The sequence below is a fragment of the Peromyscus eremicus genome, chromosome 7 (assembly GCF_949786415.1).
Source record: "Peromyscus eremicus chromosome 7, PerEre_H2_v1, whole genome shotgun sequence".
Lineage (NCBI taxonomy): Eukaryota > Metazoa > Chordata > Mammalia > Rodentia > Cricetidae > Peromyscus > Peromyscus eremicus.
This window is the reverse complement of record NC_081422.1, coordinates 104,787,171-104,805,976: the sequence shown is the minus strand read 5'-3', so window position 1 is coordinate 104,805,976 and position 18,806 is coordinate 104,787,171. Positions and strand designations below refer to the sequence as shown.

The 18,806-nt window shown below is 45.7% G+C and overlaps 1 protein-coding gene across 1 annotated transcript in view; it reads right to left on the bottom strand.

Moving 5' to 3' along the window:
• Positions 1 to 1,060: 1,060 nt before the first annotated feature.
• The window catches only part of Ltf (lactotransferrin), a 28,876-nt gene continuing 11,130 nt past the window's right edge, over positions 1,061 to 18,806 (bottom strand). The window contains exons 10-17 of the mRNA XM_059267140.1: positions 18,335 to 18,425; positions 17,191 to 17,238; positions 16,049 to 16,204; positions 13,417 to 13,558; positions 7,981 to 8,048; positions 5,052 to 5,236; positions 3,248 to 3,437; positions 1,061 to 1,201 (exon numbers count right to left, since the gene is read on the bottom strand). Coding sequence (XP_059123123.1) covers positions 1,167 to 1,201; positions 3,248 to 3,437; positions 5,052 to 5,236; positions 7,981 to 8,048; positions 13,417 to 13,558; positions 16,049 to 16,204; positions 17,191 to 17,238; positions 18,335 to 18,425 — 915 coding nt within the window. The 3' untranslated portion in view covers positions 1,061 to 1,166. The remainder of the gene's footprint in view (positions 1,202 to 3,247; positions 3,438 to 5,051; positions 5,237 to 7,980; positions 8,049 to 13,416; positions 13,559 to 16,048; positions 16,205 to 17,190; positions 17,239 to 18,334; positions 18,426 to 18,806) is intronic.

The following is an 18,806-nucleotide window of genomic DNA, read 5'->3' as shown; positions in this document are numbered from 1 at the left end:
GGGCATTTTCTTTATTAATGATTGATATGGGAGGTCCCAGACCACTAGGGGCAGTGCTTCTCCTGGGTAGGTAGTCCTGGGTGCTATAAGAAAGCAGGCTGAGCCGGCCATGGTGGTACATGCCTTTAATACCAGCACTGGAGAGGCAGGTGGATCTTTGTGAGTTCAAGGCCAGCCTGGTCTACAGAGAGTTCCAGGGCTATATAGAAAAACCCTGTCTTGAAAAACCAAAGAAAAAAAGAAAAGGAAAGAATAGAAAAGAAAAAAAAAAGCTGAGCAATCTATGGGGAACAAGCTAGTAAGCAGCACTCCTCCATGGTCTCTGCCTTGGTTCCTGCCTCCAGGTTCCTGCCTCCAGGTTCCTGCCTCCAGGTTCCTGCCTCCAGGTTCCTGCCTTGGGTCCCTGGCCTTGCTTCCTTTCCCAATGAACTGTAAGCTGTAAGATGAAATCAACACTTTCCTCCTCAAGTTGCTTTTGGTCATGGTGTTTACCACAGCACTAGAAAGAAAAGCAGGACAGTCTCTTTCAAAAGAAAAAGGTAGACAGTGCCTGAGCAATGACATTCGGGATTGTCCTCTGGCCTTCACATACATGTGCACACACATGCATGAGCTTTAGTGTACACAGGAGTATAGGAGTACACACAGTCCTATATGCAATCAAATGATGAAGTATACATATACAGGCACACATGATCTGGGACACACACACACACATATGTGTGTGTATGTGTGTGTGTGTGTGTGTGTGTGTGTGTGTGCGCGTGTGTGTGTGTTCTGCAATATTCGGCAATATTTATGTGAATAAACCAGATCCCCTTGGGAAGGAAATAGTCATTTGGCTTGTCCCCAGATTCCAGATCAATGGGCATCATGCCCAGAACTTCAAGACAAAGGGAGGGCTGGGCCTGGAAAACTCCAAAGGAAAGTCCAAGTGTGCAGGCGTTTGGTCAGACAAATGATCTCAGTGTAAAATTTGAGACATGATGAGTGACATTTCATATGACAAGAAAACCAACACTATTTCTCACTTTATTTCTACCTTAAGTGACAGCAGGGAGTTATAAGAACAGATGATCAGCAAAGCTCACTTTCTGCAAGGTGCCAAGACGCCATGGATCTGGGCTGAGGCTCCCTGGGAAGGCTCGGCCATTTGCTCGGTATTTTCACTGGGTAAGGAAAGCGCAGGCTTCCAGGAGTGCTGTGGGACACAGAAAGCAGGACATTCAGGAACAGATTCTTTTTTAATCTGTAAATCAAAAAGGTCAGGAAAACAATATCCAAACCCCTGCCCCACCACTGTGAGTCAGGGCTTGCCTCATCCATCCATGTGTTTTCTACTGACTTTTCTAGCAACTGTGGCCTCCTGGGAACATTAGGATATCCCTCTGTTCTGACCCGAGGGGCACTTGACTCCACCTCTAAATGAATCAGTTCACACCTCTTAGGTTCACAAGACACTTGTGGCCCTCTGACTCCTAAAGTGTGCATGATAAAGGCTGATCTATTTGCTTATCCTTCATCTGCAAACATTGTCTAAGCATCTGCCTTGTATGAGTTACTGTGCCATGATCTGGGGACAGCATGAGCAGACAGCTCTGTCCTTGTGCACATGGCCTCTACACCAGTGCTATCTGTTCACATGGTTCATCCAATAGCCCTAGGTCAAGTGTGAACCACAGCTGAAACACAGCAACCTGAGAAGCCGCCCGACACAGAACCTGGCTCCTCACCTCGGTGCAATCAGTGTGGGGAACCTGATAATCCTTTCTTGTAGAATGGGGTCTCCTGTGCATTGCTTGCTAACAACCCAGGCTTTATTGTCTGTAACCAGCAGTTCCTACTAAATTGTGGTCATCAAAAATGTTTCTAGGAAATATCTCCTTTGGGTACAAAATCATCCCAAGTTGAGAATAGATAACAAAGAGATTCTGGGCCTGCTCCCATCCCTGGACCACAGCATCTGCCATGCTTCTGCCTCTGAGTGGGGGACCAGATGTAGGGATTCAAGAGGCCACTGTGCACTCTGTGTGTGTGTGTGTGTGTGTGTTTGTGTGTGTGTGTGTGTGTGTAAATGTATAATATGTATTTGAAATTTTTTTTGAGATAGGTTTCATGTACCTCAGGCTGGTTTCAGTCTCCATATGTAGCCAAGGATGACTTTGAACATCTAATCCTCCTGCCTCTACCTCTCAAGTACTGGGATTACAATATGATCACTACACTCACTCACTTCATACTGTGCTAGAGATTGAACCCAGGGCTTTGTCTATACTAGGCAAATGCTCTACTAACTGAGCTACATCTCCAGCCACTGTTCTAAATAGTTTTCAAGGATTAAATTATACACTTTCCTACGTTTGAATTTATTTTGTTATGTGTGTATGGGTGATTTGCCTGCATCATGTATGTCTGAGCACCAAGTGCATGCCTGGTACCCACGAAGGCCAGAAGATGATGTTAAATCCCTTGGAATTGGAATTACAAACATTGTGAGCTGCCACATGGGCAGGTGTTTAGAACTGAACCCAGGTCATCTAGAAAAGCCATGAGTGCTCTTACCTCCTAAGCCATCTCTTTGGCTCTACATTTTAAGTTTTTAAGGAATTTGCATTTCTACATGCATTTTGTCCTCTGAACCTTGACCTTGTCCTGTTGTGGAATACTACTTTAACTATGTAAAGATGTGTTACATTTGTTTATGTTGCAGATTATTACTTTAACTATGTAAAGGTGTGTTACAGTTGTTTATGCTACATTTGTTTAACTAGGCAAAGATGTGTTGCTGTTTTACCTTGCCTGCCTAAGGCACCTGATTGGTCTAATAAAAAGCTGAAAGGCCAATAGCTAGGCAGAAGAGGGATAGGTGGAGCTGATGGGCAGAGAGAATAAGGAGGGAGAGGAGGAAACTAGGAGGGGGGGGGGAGAAAAAGAGAAAGAGTGGGAGATGCCCGGGGCCAGCCAGCCATGCAGCTACCAGACAGACAGACAGACAGAGAAGAAGCAGGAAAAGTAGGACATACAGAATGAAAGAAAGGTAAAAAGGCCTGAGGCAAAACATAGATGAAGAGAAACAGTTTAAAATAAGTTATAAGAGCTAGTGGGACAAGCATAAGATAAGGCCAAGCATTCATAACTAATAAGAAGTCTCTGTGCCATGATTTGGGAGCTGGTTGGTGGCCCAAAAGAAAGCCTACTACATTCTCCCATGTTGGTTCCTCAGTAATTGTATCTAGAACCCACTCACGGGAACTTGAACACTGCTTCAGATTAGCGGTGGCTGTGACATACTCCTTTCCCAAATACTTCACATATGTTGTTTTGCCATGGAGCTTAGCCAGACACTCAGTGTTGTCATTGAATAGAAGATTTTTGGTCTCAGACTGGAACATGCAAAACTCTCCTGGGCACTTTGATCCACCGTTTCCAAACAGATCCTGTGTCAAAAGAGCCAACAGTCTGTGAGTAAAAAAAGAGGTGAGTGTGAGGATGGGAAAGTCAAGGATCTTTCCATCCTGGGTAAACAGCAGAGCAAAAAAGCAGCAGTGTTCCTTTCCCTGCTGGGCGTGACTCTCCCCTACCCATGCTCCTGGTAGTGACTCTCCCCTACCCATGCTCCTGGTAGCGACTCTTCCCTACCCGTGTTCCTGGTAGCATGCCCACTCCAGCCAGGGCCCAGGCTTTATACCACTTCTGAACTTGCCTCCCACATCTTTCCTCCTACTGAATCTATTATCTTTTCCTAGAGAACGTCTCGCTGGTGATTAGAGGTCAGATGACGATTTCTGGAGATCAGCCCTTAAAAGCTGATCAACTAGAACATTGTAGTATTCCAGCTGTCCAGAGGGGCAATTTAACTGGGCCATTGTAGGACAGTCAGCCTCTCTCAGCAACAGTCCCTTCTCCAAACCCAGGACTGTCTAGCTCAAAAGCATACCCAGGGGCAGGGCAGTGGTGGCTCATGCCTTTAATCCCAGCACTCAGGAGGCAGAGCCAGGCGGATCTCTGTGAGTTTGAGGTCAGCCTGGTCTACAGAGTGAGATCCAGGGCAGGCACCAAAACTACACAGAGAAACCCTGTCGCAAAAAAAAAAAAAAAAGCATACCCAGGGCCAGCATGTCATAATAGGAAAATAGAGACTAGAACAGGGCACCCCAAAAAACAGGGTCAGCCACAAATCCATGGATATGGGGGGTCCCTACAAGCATCATGGCCAGCAAAGTGTCAATCCATGTGAGGCAAGAAGGAAGTCCAGTTCAACACAACACAATTCAGTAGCCAGTGTTGGCTCAAACTTCAAAAATCTGACATGCAGTGGTTTATTTCAGGCATAGTTGAGCACAGGACAATTTGGAAAATGTTTTCTGGTGGTAATTAACTCAATCCCATGTGTACAACAAAGGCTAAGACATGATCACATCAAAACTCTTGTAAAGTACGAGTAACACCTTCCATAAAGATAGGTTTATAGATTAACAGATGGCGTAGGCCTAAGGCAAACAAAGCTCCTGCTAAGTGTCAGGGAGCATGGCACTACAGATTGACAGAGATAAACTGGAGAGTCTGGGACCAGTGTGGCCTGGCCATGCAGATAGCACAGAAGTCACCGGGCTATGAACCACATCAGTTCCCAGCCTTCTTGGCAGAAAACAGGTTATATATCTCTTCTTTGAAGAGGCAATACTGTGTTTAATAGTCCTGCTTTCCCTGGGGCTTCTCTGTGAGCCCAAGGGTCTCATATCATCTATACGTGAAGTGCACTCTGGGATTGATGCTTTATGGATTTTGTCATAAACATCGTCTGCTTGGCCTGCGTTCTAGTATGAGTCATGAAAGGAAGAAGCAAGAAGGAATGGTCAGAACTGCCTCTGGGCCATGACACAAGTTTGAGTCCAGGAGCAAAGAGTCTAGTTGATCCCCTAGAAAGACTCAGAGCCTGAAGCAAATGCTATCCCCATCAACTAAGCAGAAGGGCTAGACAGAATGGATGAAGAGCTCCTGACAGGAGCCCACACAGTAAAGAACTTGCTGGAGGCCCTGGTGGTCCATACCTGTTCCTTAAACAGCACCTGCTGAAGGATTTCCACCTTGTCTGTCCGAGATACCACAGCATGATTTGGGGCTATGGCGAGGTGGCAGTTCTTAGCCTCAGTCACCGGCTTCCGGGTGTCATCAAGGCACAGTAGCTCAAAGTCCTCCAGCCTTAAGTTCCTAGCCCACTCTTCAGTGTTCTTTCCTGGAGAGAGAAAGGTGTCACTAGCCACAGCTAACCCGCTTGGTCTTTCTGCATTGGTATGACTCTTTTGAAAAGCATATGTGGGCTGTGATGATATGCAGGAGACAAAATGAAGCTTTCTCCTACTCAAGCTATCCAGGCTACAAATATGCCAAGCATCAATGCTTAGCCATATAGGAGACCTTGTTCAATAACAAAGGGAGTGAAGCTCATACGTGTGGTAACATGGCTGACACTCAAAATCATGAATCTATGTTGAAAGAAACCAGCTACAAAAGGTCACAAATGACGATTGTATTTATGAGTACAGGCAAAGCCATGGTGACAGGAAGTAGATATTGAAATAGCAAAGATGGAGGCCTGCCAACAGGTGCAAGGGGTTCCTCATGTTGTTCAAATGAGTATTGTGGAGTTGGATTGTGTTGGTGGTTGCATCACTCTGAATGTGCCAGAGCCAACTAAATTGTACACAGACAATGGGTGGGTTCTGTAATATTCAAGTTGTATTTCTGTCAAACTGTTAAATGATCTTTTAAGTATTTGTGTCTGTGTGTGTGTGGTGTGTGTGTGTGTGTGTGTGTGTGTGTGTGTGTGTACACATATATATGTACAGATGTGTTTGCCTGTGTAGAGGTCAGAGATTGACACTTGGATATCTCCCTCAATCACTTCTTCACTCATTTGTTGAGACACAGTCTTGCACTGAACTCAGAGCTCATTGATTCACCTGTGTTGGCTGGCCAGGAGGCTCAGAACCCACTTATCTCCACCTCCGTCATCCCCAGAGCTGGGATTACAGGTACACGACACCTTGTCTGCCTTCTTACATTCAGGTCTTAATGTTTGCATGACATACACTTTACCCACTGATGTATCTTCCCAGCCCCATCCTTTTACAAAAGAACTCCATCTATCCATATAGTTTCCAGAAGGATCCAAAAAAAAAAACAGGTTGAGTATCCATTATTCCAAGTGTTTAGAACTAGAAATACTTTTGCTTTGGAATTTGTTCAAATTTTAGAACATTTGCATATGCATGATGAAATACTGTGGAGGTGGCAGAGCAAAAATAAACAAAATATTCCGTTATGGTTCACAGGCAAAATGCAGATGTCACCTGAAGGTGATATTGCACAGTGTTTCCAGAGTGATTACAATCAGGCTATGACTCATCACATGATGTCAAGTGCAGGATTTCCCACATGTTAGTTATCATGTCAGTGTTGAAAAAAGTTTCCAATTTTAAAGCATTTCCAAGCTCAGACTTTCAAATAAAGACAATCTTTTCCATCTCATTTCAGTTCAACATGGAAAACATGTTGGGAACTTCATAAGTCTATCAAATGTGTTTAGTTAATTCCAATAAATATAGGTATTAAGTACCTGAGAACCTTCAAATTAAATTTAAATTAAATTTAACATCAGTCTGATCCCTGAACATCACACAGGCTGCCATAAATTCCAGATGTAAGTGTAAGCACGCCTGAATGTGCACACACAGGCTCACTATCCAAGCTTGTGCTTGACTCTCCTTCCTTGGGAAATACCTCACCATCCTCCTGGATCCCGTCCTTGGGAAACACCTCATTGTCCTCTGGGATTTTCTCTTAATACTGATCATTTCAGACTCAGAGGTTTCCTAGCACACACATGCCTACCCAGAGACAACAGGCAGGGAGAAGGAAAAGGAAGAGGAGGCTGGATCAACAGCTTACTGAACCAAACAGCAAGTCACCTGCAGAGGCAGAGGGGGAGGCTGAGAGGCCCTAAGAAACAAAGTGCAACTTGAAAAGCAGCAAATGGCTGGCAGGAGCTGAAAACCTAGCTTTGTTTTCCCAGTCGGGAGACCAGAAGAGGGGGTTCTTGTCCAAACCACGGCTGGTACGCTGTCTTTCATAACCTCCATGTTCCTGTGGATTTTCATTCACTGACTCTCAAGGAGTTTTTAGACCAAGCTGAAGAAAGGCCTCTATTAACTTTATTTCAAAAGGAAATTTGATTTACATACATTCAGTTATTATTACTATCTGTACTTGTTTTATCTGGTAGACAGACAGTGAGTTTCTTCACAGGTGCTACCAACTATGGCTGGTGGTGTGAGTGCCTATGTCTGTGTGTATGTGTGTGTGTATGTCTGTAACTGCATATGTGTGTGAATGTATATATGTATATGTGTATATGTGTGTATGTATATGTGTGTGTCTGTGTGAATGTATATGTGTGTGAATGTGTATATGCATATGTGTATAAGTATGTATATATGTGTATGTATGTGTGAATGTGTGTAGTATAGGTATATGTATATGAGTGTGTATGCCTGTGTGTGTATGTATGTGTGAATGTGTATATATCTGTATGTGTGTATGTGTGTGTATGTGTGTGTGTGAATTGCTTCAAAATCACTGTGACACTACAGATGTTCCCATGCTGTCTAATACAGCAGAGATTTTAGAATTCACCAGTTGGAGTGGTTAATGCCTATAATTCCCAGAACTCAATTTGCCAAGACAGAAAGACTTCCATGAGTTCAAGGTCCATGTGAGGTACATAGTAAGTTCTAGGTTGAGTTACAAAATGAGACCCTGTCTCAAACAAACAAATAAATAAACTGAAAAGATTTTGGAATTCTTCTAGTCAAAAGTCTGAAAATAGTTATGCTAGCTTCTCAAACACAAACCAGAGATGGGGGGGTGTTATGGTGCTAAAGATTGCTTTGAAGAAGGAAGTGAAACGTCTTCACATACCGTCAGTGTTCTGCAAGACAGTGGAGTCCTTCAAAAAGGCAACATTTCCTGCTTTCTCAGCCAGGCACCTAAAATATTTCCCAAAATAAATATACCACAAGAGAGAAACCATTAGAATTTTCGTAAATATTTGTGACACACATTCCAAAAACTAAAACATGGAAGTAAACATGCAAAAGTTGAAACTATTTCCAGGAATTTAAGATTTAAGATGGCAGATCGCAAGCATCTGTGCATCTTTGCTCCTAAAACACCAAAGAAATGACACAATGAGATTTTTCTTTTTTAGCCTATATATTTATAAAAGAAAAGGAGAAAATAATAATGACACCCTTTGGGATCTGGAAAGACAATGGCCAAGCGGTACTGGCCTACCTGAAGGAAGAAAACTGTAACATAAGGTGGGGGTGGTGGCAGTGGATGAAAGCTGACACACACCACAGGAGTCCAGAAAGACTTAGCAATGGGGAATGCCAGCATCCTTGAAAGTGCCTGAGAACAGGGTGCCTGGGTAGGGCTTAACGCGGGTGCCCTTCCATTTGGAAGGTTGAGCCTTAGCAGTACTACAGTACAGGGAAACAAATTCAGCGGAAGGCAGACACAGACACGGGGCTGGGTAGAGTGGCTCAGACCCATGATCCAGCACTCTGGAAGCTGAGGCAAGTGGGTTGCTGTGAGTTTGAAGCAAGCCTGGGCTACAGAGTAAGACCTCTATCTCCGCATTCCCCCATCACCACCCATAAAGGAGTAAAGGGAAAAGTTTATATTCTGGAAGATGAAGTCAATCCCTGTGCACCACCCAGGCTGGTTATTAGGACTATCCTCCCCAAGAAGCAGTAAGATTCTTCATCAGCAGAATCTATGAAGTAAAGAATATATCTATAGACTCTGATATGAGGATGCTCACAATGAATGGCACAAACCAAAAGCCCTATAATGAGGCCCAGTATCAAATGTGGGGCAACAGACTGAAGCCATCAGATAGATATTTGTTTTTTTGTTTTTGTTTTTTGTTTGTTTTTTTTTGGTTTTTTTGAGACAGGGTTTCTCTGTGTAGCTTTGCGCCTTTCCTGGAACTCACTTGGTAGTCCAGGCTGGCCTCGAACTCACAGAGATCCGCCTGGCTCTGCCTCCCGAGTGCTGGGATTAAAGGCGTGCGCCACCACCGCCCGGCCCAGATAGATATTTGAAGGGAGACCATACCCCAAAAGGATTATACTCCCCAAATTATAAGAGAGAGGAGTTGTTTGTTTGTTTTACAAACTATACTTAATATCATTCAAGATATGAAAGTAATGAAGCATTCACGAAGCAAGTAGAGGAAGCTCCAAAAAGAAATAGTTGTAATACAAAGAGATTTAGGAAGTAAAAAATAGGGGCTACAGGAAGACGGATCTCAGTGAGTTCAAGGCCAGCCTGGTATACAGAGAGTTCTAGGACAGTCAAGACTGTTGCACAGAGAAACCCTGTCTCAAGAAACCAAAAAAGGGAGGGGGCTGGATGGAGAGATGGCTCAGTGGTTAAGAGCATTGGCTGCTCTTCCAGAGGACCTGGGTTCTATTCCTAGCACCCACATGGAGGCTCACAACAATCTATAACTCCAGTTCCAGGGGATCTGACTCCCTCTTCTTGACTCAGAGGGCACCAAGCATGTAGGTAGTATGCAGACATATATGTAGGAAAAACACATATAAAATAAACAGATATATTTTTAAAAAGAAATAAATAGTCCTTGCCATTAAAATGCTTTAAAATGATACAAGATAAAAATACAGAGCGAGATCCAAGACAGGCACCAAAACTACACAGAGAAACCCTGTCTCAGAAGAAAAAAAAGAAAAAAAAAACTCAACCAAGCAAATTTTGAAGTGAAGGGCCAGCTAATGAATAGTAGGAAATCAGATTGCAATCCACAGGAGCCCATGGTTTAAAAAACAAGGCTTAAAGAGAAGTTGCAGAAAAGAGGCTAGAAATTGTCAACAAAATAATTGTTTTCCCAGACTGAATAATTGAATGAAATGCCCACCCACTGCCCAATCTAATAAAGTAGAGAGGATTCACATAGAGAAATCAAGTGTCAGAACACTTGGAATAAAAACATGGGCTGAGGAGATGGCTCAGTGGGTAAAAACTCTTGCCTCAAAAGCCTGATGATGTGAGTTCGATTCCTAGGCACCTCTGTGCCTGGCTAGGGACACATACTCTTATGTCACATACTTAATATGAAAACGATGTTGCAGTAGTCATAGCAACGCAGGCATCAATAAAATGAGTCCAGGTGTTAAGACAGGCGACAGGAGGCACTGTGAGAAGCTGAGGACAGACAGACAGGAAGCAGTGTGAGAGGCTGAGGACAGACAGACAGGAGGTGCTGTGAGAGGCTGAGGACAGACAGACAGGAGGTGCTGTGAGAGGCTGAGGACAGACAGACAGGAGGTGCTGTGAGAGGCTGAGGACAGACAGACAGGAGGCGCTGTGAGAGGCTGAGGACAGACAGACAGGAGGCGCTGTGAGAGGCTGAGGACAGACAGACAGGAGGTGCTGTGAGAGGCTGAGGACAGACAGACAGGAGGCGCTGTGAGAGGCTGAGGACAGACAGACAGGAAGCGCTGTGAGAGGCTGAGGACAGACAGACAGGAGGTGCTGTGAGAGGCTGAGGACAGACAGACAGGAGGTGCTGTGAGAGGCTGAGGACAGACAGACAGGAGGCGCTGTGAGAAGCTGAGGACAGACAGACAGGAAGCAGTGTGAGAGGCTGAGGACAGACAGACAGGAGGTGCTGTGAGAAGCTGAGGACAGACAGACAGGAAGCAGTGTGAGAGGCTGAGGACAGACAGACAGGAGGTGCTGTGAGAGGCTGAGGACAGACAGACAGGAGGCGCTGTGAGAGGCTGAGGACAGACAGACAGGAGGCAGTGTGAGAAGCTGAGGACAGACAGACAGGAAGCAGTGTGAGAGGCTGAGGACAGACAGACAGGAGGCGCTGTGAGAGGCTGAGGACAGACAGACAGGAGGCGCTGTGAGAGGCTGAGGACAGACAGACAGGAGGTGCTGTGAGAGGCTGAGGACAGACAGACAGGAGGTGCTGTGAGAGGCTGAGGACAGACAGACAGGAGGCGCTGTGAGAGGCTGAGGACAGACAGACAGGAAGTGCTGTGAGAGGCTAAGGACAGACAGACAGGAGGCGCTGTGAGAGGCTGAGGACAGACAGACAGGAGGCGCTGTGAGAGGCTGAGGACAGACAGACAGGAGGTGCTGTGAGAGGCTAAGGACAGACAGACAGGAGGTGCTGTGAGAGGCTGAGGACAGACAGACAGGAGGTGCTGTGAGAGGCTAGGTATTACACCACAGCAGCAAGACAGAAAAAATACTTGAAAGGTAAAAATGGAGAGCCAGCAGTTTTCGTACGCTAGTTATGAATACAAGACTGAAACTAGTGCAGCCACTGTGGACGTTCCTTACAAACCGGAAACTAAAATCATCATCTGGCCCAGCTGTACCACACCTGGGTATATACACGAGGACAGAGACATTTGCATATCCATGTTTATAGCCAAGAAAGAGAAGCAGCCAAGATGTCCCTCAACAGAATGGGTAAATAAAATGTTCTACATATTCACAATGGAGGTATAAAGAAAAAGGAGACCATTGTAAAAAAAAAAAAAAAAAAGTATGAAACTGGAGATTATTGTGTTAATAAGCCAGATTCAAAAAGAGAAATAGTACATGTTTTCTCTCAGACGTGGAGCCTAAGTGTAAAAGTGTGTGTGTGTGTGTGTGTGTGTGTGTGTGTGTGTGTGTGTGTGTGTAGCCAGAATGAGGAACACGAGACGGAAGGAAGAGATGTTTTTAAAAAGACTTTCTATTTTATTTTATGTGTATGGCTGTTTTCTTTAGTGTCTGTGAGCCACATGAATGCCTGTCAAGGCCAGAAGAAGGCTGTGAGCCACCATGTGGCTGCTGAGAATCAAGCCTGACTGAAAGAGCAGTCAGGACTCTTAACTGCTGAGCCATCTCTGCAGCCCTGCAAGGGAGAGATCGTAAAGAAGCTGGGGAACGAGAGAGTGACGCAGCACATGTACCAGGGGAGCAAACATGGCATGAGCTGGGGAAGAGAGAGAAGAGCTGGACAGAGTGCAGGGGCAAATACAACGCCGTGCGTGTCTGGAGACACGTGATGAAGCCCGATAGGTTGTACGCTAACCTAAGAGAATTTTAGACAGATAGAAGAGAAAACAAGACGCCTGGCTCTGGCTTTTGATTCTTTTGTTATACACTCCCAGTCTGGGTTCTAGATATAAATGGGAAGAAGATAAAATAGCGTCTTTTAGTATAAACAGGAACACCGACATGCAGCTATTTTCAGAGAAACGATATCGTGGTGCAAGTCTGAGGAAAATGAGTCACAGGACTCCCTTGGGTTCTTATAAACTTGTCTACTTAATATTTCTGAGTGGGAGCAAAATTATTGAATTTATACTTAAAGGCCCAAAGTCCAGTTGAGTACTGTCATCTGAGGACCTGTGCCACCATCTAGTGGTGAAGCATACTCTTGGGATGGAGGAAGGAGCCTCCACACGTATCACACCCTCCCTACACAGGGCCATGAGAACAACACCCCAATAAATGTGAGTTGTACAGTCTTTCTGACCCATGCAGCACTTCAAATGAATGAAATCTGAAAGCTCATTTTTGATAGTACTATTGGTGGCTTTCTCCTTGTCATTTTTTTTTTTTAAAAAAAGACCTATTTAAATTTGTTGTTTTGTTTTGTTTTTCAAGACAGGGTTTCTCTCTGTGTAACAGCCCTGGCTGTCCTGGAACTCACAGAGATCCACCTGCCTCTGCCCCTCGAGTGCTGGGATTTAAGGCGTGCACCACTATTGCCCGACTACATTTTGTGTCTGTGTGTCTGTGTGTGCATATGTGCATATGTGTGTGGGGGTATCCGTGGAGGCCAGAGGAGGGCGTTGGATCCCCTGGAGTGGTGAGCCTGATAGGGGTCCTGGAACTGAATTCAGTTCTTCTGCAAGAGCAGCAAGCACTGGGCCACTGAGCCATCTCTCAGGCCCTTTAAGGCCAAAGTCAAGGAGAAAGTGAAGACGTAAGATATAATGACGACCTGATGAGGGGAAGGTGGCAGTTATTAAACGTCTCCCCGTAAAACACTGACACACTCGCTGCCTGTTGACTTTGAGAACACCGAGGCTCCACGTGGCTTGCTGGCTGGACAGTTAAGCTGAGCCCCTGCAGCTCTGCCATCCAACCTCCACTCTCGGGGTGTCGGGTATAATAGGAGGCTCTTGCTTCTGCTGTCTACTTGATTCTTGACTGTCCTATGGCAGGCCACACCTGGCCCCCTAGGACCACATGCCACATGCTGAGAACGAGGGCTAAGGCCCTGTGCTGGTGGTGCCCTGTCGCAGACTCACTCACCTCAAAGCCCCAGTGTAGCCCTGGTATCGCTCTCGGCTGTTGGCTGCACACTTATTCTCACCCTTCTCGTCGCCAACACACAGAGCACAGAGATTGGATTTGGGGTCAGCCCCAGGGGCACAGCTTTGGCTGAAGAACTCATCTGGACAGGAGGAAGAATGCGCATTAATTAGTGCTTTGGAGCAGAGTCAACATGAGGTCTTTTCCCTCAAATGACGTAGCTTGGTTTCAGCTCAGTGTGTAGACAGGAGAGGTAGGACACTCATCATCACGGAACGACATTCTACCACCAACCAGAGACCCACTGGGAATCAGAAAAGCTTCAGACTGTAGGCATGGACGGGATATTCCTGGTGCTTGGGGAGTCACCCGGGGGCCCTGTCGTCACTGCCTTGTAGCGGGAACTCTGCTGAAGACCACGACATCAGGGTCTTCAGCATGGCCACCTACTGGCCACCTGTTCCACAATCTGACTTCTTATTTTTATTTTTAAGTCAGAAATAGAAATACTGCCTTCTTCCTGGGTGCCTGGCTTCTCAATAGAAAGAAAGTACCCTGTGGCTGAGTACACCCCTGTGGCTGGTACACCCCTGTGGCTGAGTACACCCCTGTGGCTGGTACACCCCTGTGGCTGGTACACCAATGGTACTAAGTATAATGACATGTTCAGGATGTGAACATGTTCAGGTGCCAACTCTCTGAAAACGTTCCTAAAAGGCATGGGTTTTTTTTTATACACACCAAAACACTTGGAAATGTCTCTTTTATCGCATTTTCGCCTACATTAGAAAACTCAAGCTATCTTACTAGACTTATGATTACAAAAAGTTACATCTGACTATTAATAATTTGGCTAGCTGCTAATTCATAAGGTTGAACATATTTTAATTTTTTAATTAAAAATGGTCATTTGCCGGGCGGTGGTGGCACACGCCTTTAATCCTAGCACTCGGGAGGCAGAGCCAGGCAGATCTCTGTGAATTTGAGGCCAGCCTGGTCTACAGAGCAAGATCCAGGACAGGCACCAAAAACTACACAGAGAAACCCTGTCTCAAAACAACAACAACAACAACAACAACAAAAGGTCATTTGTAATTGTATTATTCATATATGACATTGTTCTAATTGATAATGTACTACAGAGGCTTAATAAACAATAAACCTGCTGTTGGGGGGGGCGTGGCATGGGCTGGGAAGAAAGTTCAGTCCATAAAGTATTTGCCATACAAGCATGAGGAGCTGAGTTCGATCGCCAGAACCAAAAAAAGCTGGGTGGGGCAGCATGCACTTGTGATTCCAACCCTGGGGCGGTAGACAGGAGGTTCCTACAACAGGCTAGCTGGCCAGTCTAGCCTAATTGTTGAGCTCTGGGTCTGAGGGAGACTTTGTTTGTGAGGATGACACCCAAGGTTGTCCTCTGGCATCCACACACATCCACACACATGCACACACATGGGGAGTGGGGATGCCATTGTCCCCTCTCCCTCTCTTTTCTTCACTCTGCATGACACGATAGAACGGGTACTGGACCAGCCACATCCAACAGAATAACCAGATATGTAAGGCCCAGGTCCCCAAGCCCATGCTGTCACTGGACCAGCTCGAGATAACATACTTCTGGATTTCTCTTATGTGAGAGGGAAATCAGCACCCATCTTGCCTAAGGCTCTGACATTTGGAGAGTTTCTGTTCTTTGCAGCTAGACCTAACTTAAGTGTATCCATTGTGTGATTTAACTCAAGAAAAGAGGAAATAGCCAGGCATGGTGGCGCCTGCCTTTAACCTCAGCATTCGGGAGGCAGAGGCAGGCGGATCTCCGTGAGTTCAAGACCAGCCTGGTCTACAGAGTGAGTTCCAGGACGGCTAGGGCAGAGAAACCTTGTCTCAAAAAACCAAGAAAGAAAAAGAGAAAAAGGAAAAGAAAAGAGGAGATAGAGGTGACACAGAAGCCCTGTTCCCCAAGCAGGGGTCTCTGCTGTCAGACTCCAGAAGCCTACGCTGCTGGAAGAGCCGCAGTGTACGTCAGGCTCTGGAAAGGCTGAGCTTTACACTTCATGGCAGCTGTTCTATGACTCAGGGGGCACCATGATGATTGGCAAGAACAGCAACCATGTGCCCCAAATATGTCCCAACCAGAACCTAAGACCCAATCATAACACAACGGGGCTCACACCTAAGAGGTGCTGTGTGGCCTGGCATCACCAAGCCTGCAGCAGGAAGGACGTGGTTCACGCTGACCAAGGTGGGCACTGGATGGAGTGGAATGACCAGAAACAGGCTGGGCTCTAAGAGGAATTTAGGTACAATATGAGGGACACCAAGAAATAAAAGTGTGTGCTTCTCCAAGCCTGTATCCATTCTTAGGACACAGGGAAGCAGGCTGATGTTGAGATCTGGATCTCCATAGGAGTGGGGTGGAGTTGGGGAAACTTAGGAAATGTTCTGTAAGAAACACCCTGTGCATCCAAGGCTCCATGAGGTGACCACAGGAGACCCTAACTATTCTAAAATAGACCAGCAAGCCACAGCCAGGCAGCAATCCTCCTGCCCACTTCTTCCCTGAGGCTCCACAGCCTCAAGTACTCACTCCTCCCCAGGATGGCCCTCTCATGAGACCCTCCCACATTCTTACCAAATTTGCAGGATCCGGTCTGGTTGACGAGCAGGCCTACCGGGATGTTCCAGCCTGCAGTCCTGTCCACAGCAGTGTGGCAGGACTTCTTGCCTATCACAGAGCTCCAGCTGAAGCCAGCATCTTGCTTTCTAACTGCTGCTACTGCCAAGTACCCTGTACAACAGAGGACAGAGAGGCGATCTTAGCCTCCAGGATGCACATGGCTTCTAGTTCTAGTACAGTGCCTCCAACCCAGGCCAAAAACCAACAGGTTTAGAATACCATGGATCTTTGGCCATTGTTAGGAAGAGAGAGAGAGAGAGAGAGAGAGAGAGAGAGAGAGAGAGAGAGAGAGAGAGAGAGAGAGAAATTGTTCTACGTTGTTCTATATCAAGGGAAGATTGATCTGAGCTATGAAATAAAGAAGTATGAAAAACTGATCTTAAAAGGTGATTACAGAAAAAAGTGATTACAGGGAACTATCCCCAACCAGCCACATAATGTTGCTGCGTCCTAAGCTTTTATCTGTGGGCACAGACACTGAACAACGGGAGTGGCCTCAACAATGCACAAATCGCCACCTGCAGCTGCATCAGGCAAGAGCAGTCATGACCTAGATCAGCTACTGCAGGAATGCTGGGGACATGCGCACAAGGACCACCCAGAGCTGAGCGCAACCAACCCAGCATGGTGAGGAAGTTAACGTGATTGAGTCCCCCTTCTGTCAAAGGTATCCTATACCCCCTCTGAGGGCAAGTACCAAGTCTTCCCAGGCTTAGCAAGCTCCGACTCTGACTAGCAGCTGGAGCTAGTGCACAGAGCCACAGGCTTCCTGATGCTAGAAGTCCTGGTTCAAAGCCAGGGTCTGTACCAGCATTGTCTATAGCTATGAGTGAGATCGAGGTACTGGGAAATTCTCCAGGCCACTGTTTCCTCACATGAATCAAATGGGGGAGTAACATTTCTCTTTCCACCTAACCCTGCACTGAGTGACCATATGGAAGTTCCCCATCAAGTGTGAAGGTCCATACAAACATTAATCATAATTATTCCTCCTTGAATCATTTGAAGCTGTCGATGATGATTTTCAGACTCAACCTCTTTCTGTGATTAGGTTATGCCTTTTCCTGAGCAGTGACTTATTTTTGACCCTGACTCACCTTCCACTGGTCTATCCACACAACCAGAGCCACTGCTTTGGGGTGATTCTGAAAGAGCAAAGACAAGCAAAACATTATTGAATACCCAGATTTACTGAGAGGCCACAAACTTTTAAATCCCCACAATACAAGATCAAATTCAAAGAGAATGACTTGGTATTTCAATGCAAGAGAAATAAATAGACTTTTCCATCATAGACAAGGACATGGCTGGCCATAGTAGTATTGTTCATGATAACCACCAAATGGAAATTACCCGAATTCCATCCACAAGGACAATGGTGAAGAATTATGGTAGAGTCACATAATAGAATATTATGCAACTATGAGACTGATTAATCAACAGCCACACATTTATATGAGTAAAAATCACAAAAAATAATCCTGAGCAAGATACAGCAGACATTAAACATGCAATTATTTTTCCCTTAATTTAAAAGAGAGGTGTGGCAAAAAAAAAAAAAAAGAGAGAGAGAGAGAGAGAGGTGGTGATCTGTGTCTTTGGAAATCAGGAGTCACTACTCTTCAGGAGTGTGCTGATAGCGGGCACAAGGTGACTTCTGAGGCTTGCTGACTCCTCATCTGGGTGCCAATACATGGGTGCAATTTGTAAAATGCCACTGAGGTGTTTACTTATATATTTTTCTATGTTGTTTTTATGAAAAAAAAAGTTTAAATTATTTATTTATTTATTTATTTATTTATTTATTTATTTATTTATTTTGTGTGTGTGTGCGTGTGCGCGTGTGTGTGTGTGTGTGTGTGTGTGTGTGTGTGTGTGTGCAGATGCACATGACATGTGTGGTGCATGTGTGGTGCCAGAACACAATTTGAAGGAGTCATCTCCTTCTGGGCATTGAACTAAGCTCATCAGTCTTGTTAGCAAGTGCCTTTACCAGCTGAGTTATCTCACCATCCCAAAAAATGTTTTTGTTTTTGTTTTAACAAGAAGTAAGCCCCATCCCCCCACGATTTGTCACTTTGGGGGATGGGGCGGCAAAGCGGATTACAAGGCCCTTTCATTTACCCTTTCTTCTGAGTCTCTCAGCCGTCTTCTCCAGGATCTAGTGAGTGGGGTCATGCCTCCCCATTCACATGTCAGCCTCGTATGGAATAACCCAGAAAGGATATCAACTCCACTTACTCTGGCTCTCCGCCAGCACGGGAACTAAACCACACTTGCCGGCCGTGTAGATATACCCTCCATCCAAGCTCATGGCATCAGCGTCTCCTTTCTGTGGGGACAGGGAGGGTCACGCACACTACACACAGCCGTCTTCCAACCTGCTCTCTTCACAGCTCTGAGGGATGGCCTCAAGCCACACGTTTGAACCAAACACCCCAAGGAAATACCACTGGCACTCTCGATTCTCTGCCAGCCCCGGGGCCTTTGGACCGTCGCCCACGCACCTGAGACACGAACTCTCTGCAACTCCTTTCTGAACCAGCCTCATTCACTGAGGACATGAGGAGAACAACTGCTCTCAGCTAACTTCTGTTTATTAGCTCCACACAACGTAGTACCCAGAAGCTGGCTAATCAAACTGACTCATGACTAGAATGAACAAGCTACACCCCGGTACAGAAACACGATCGTCAAGGTTGCCATGTTCCTT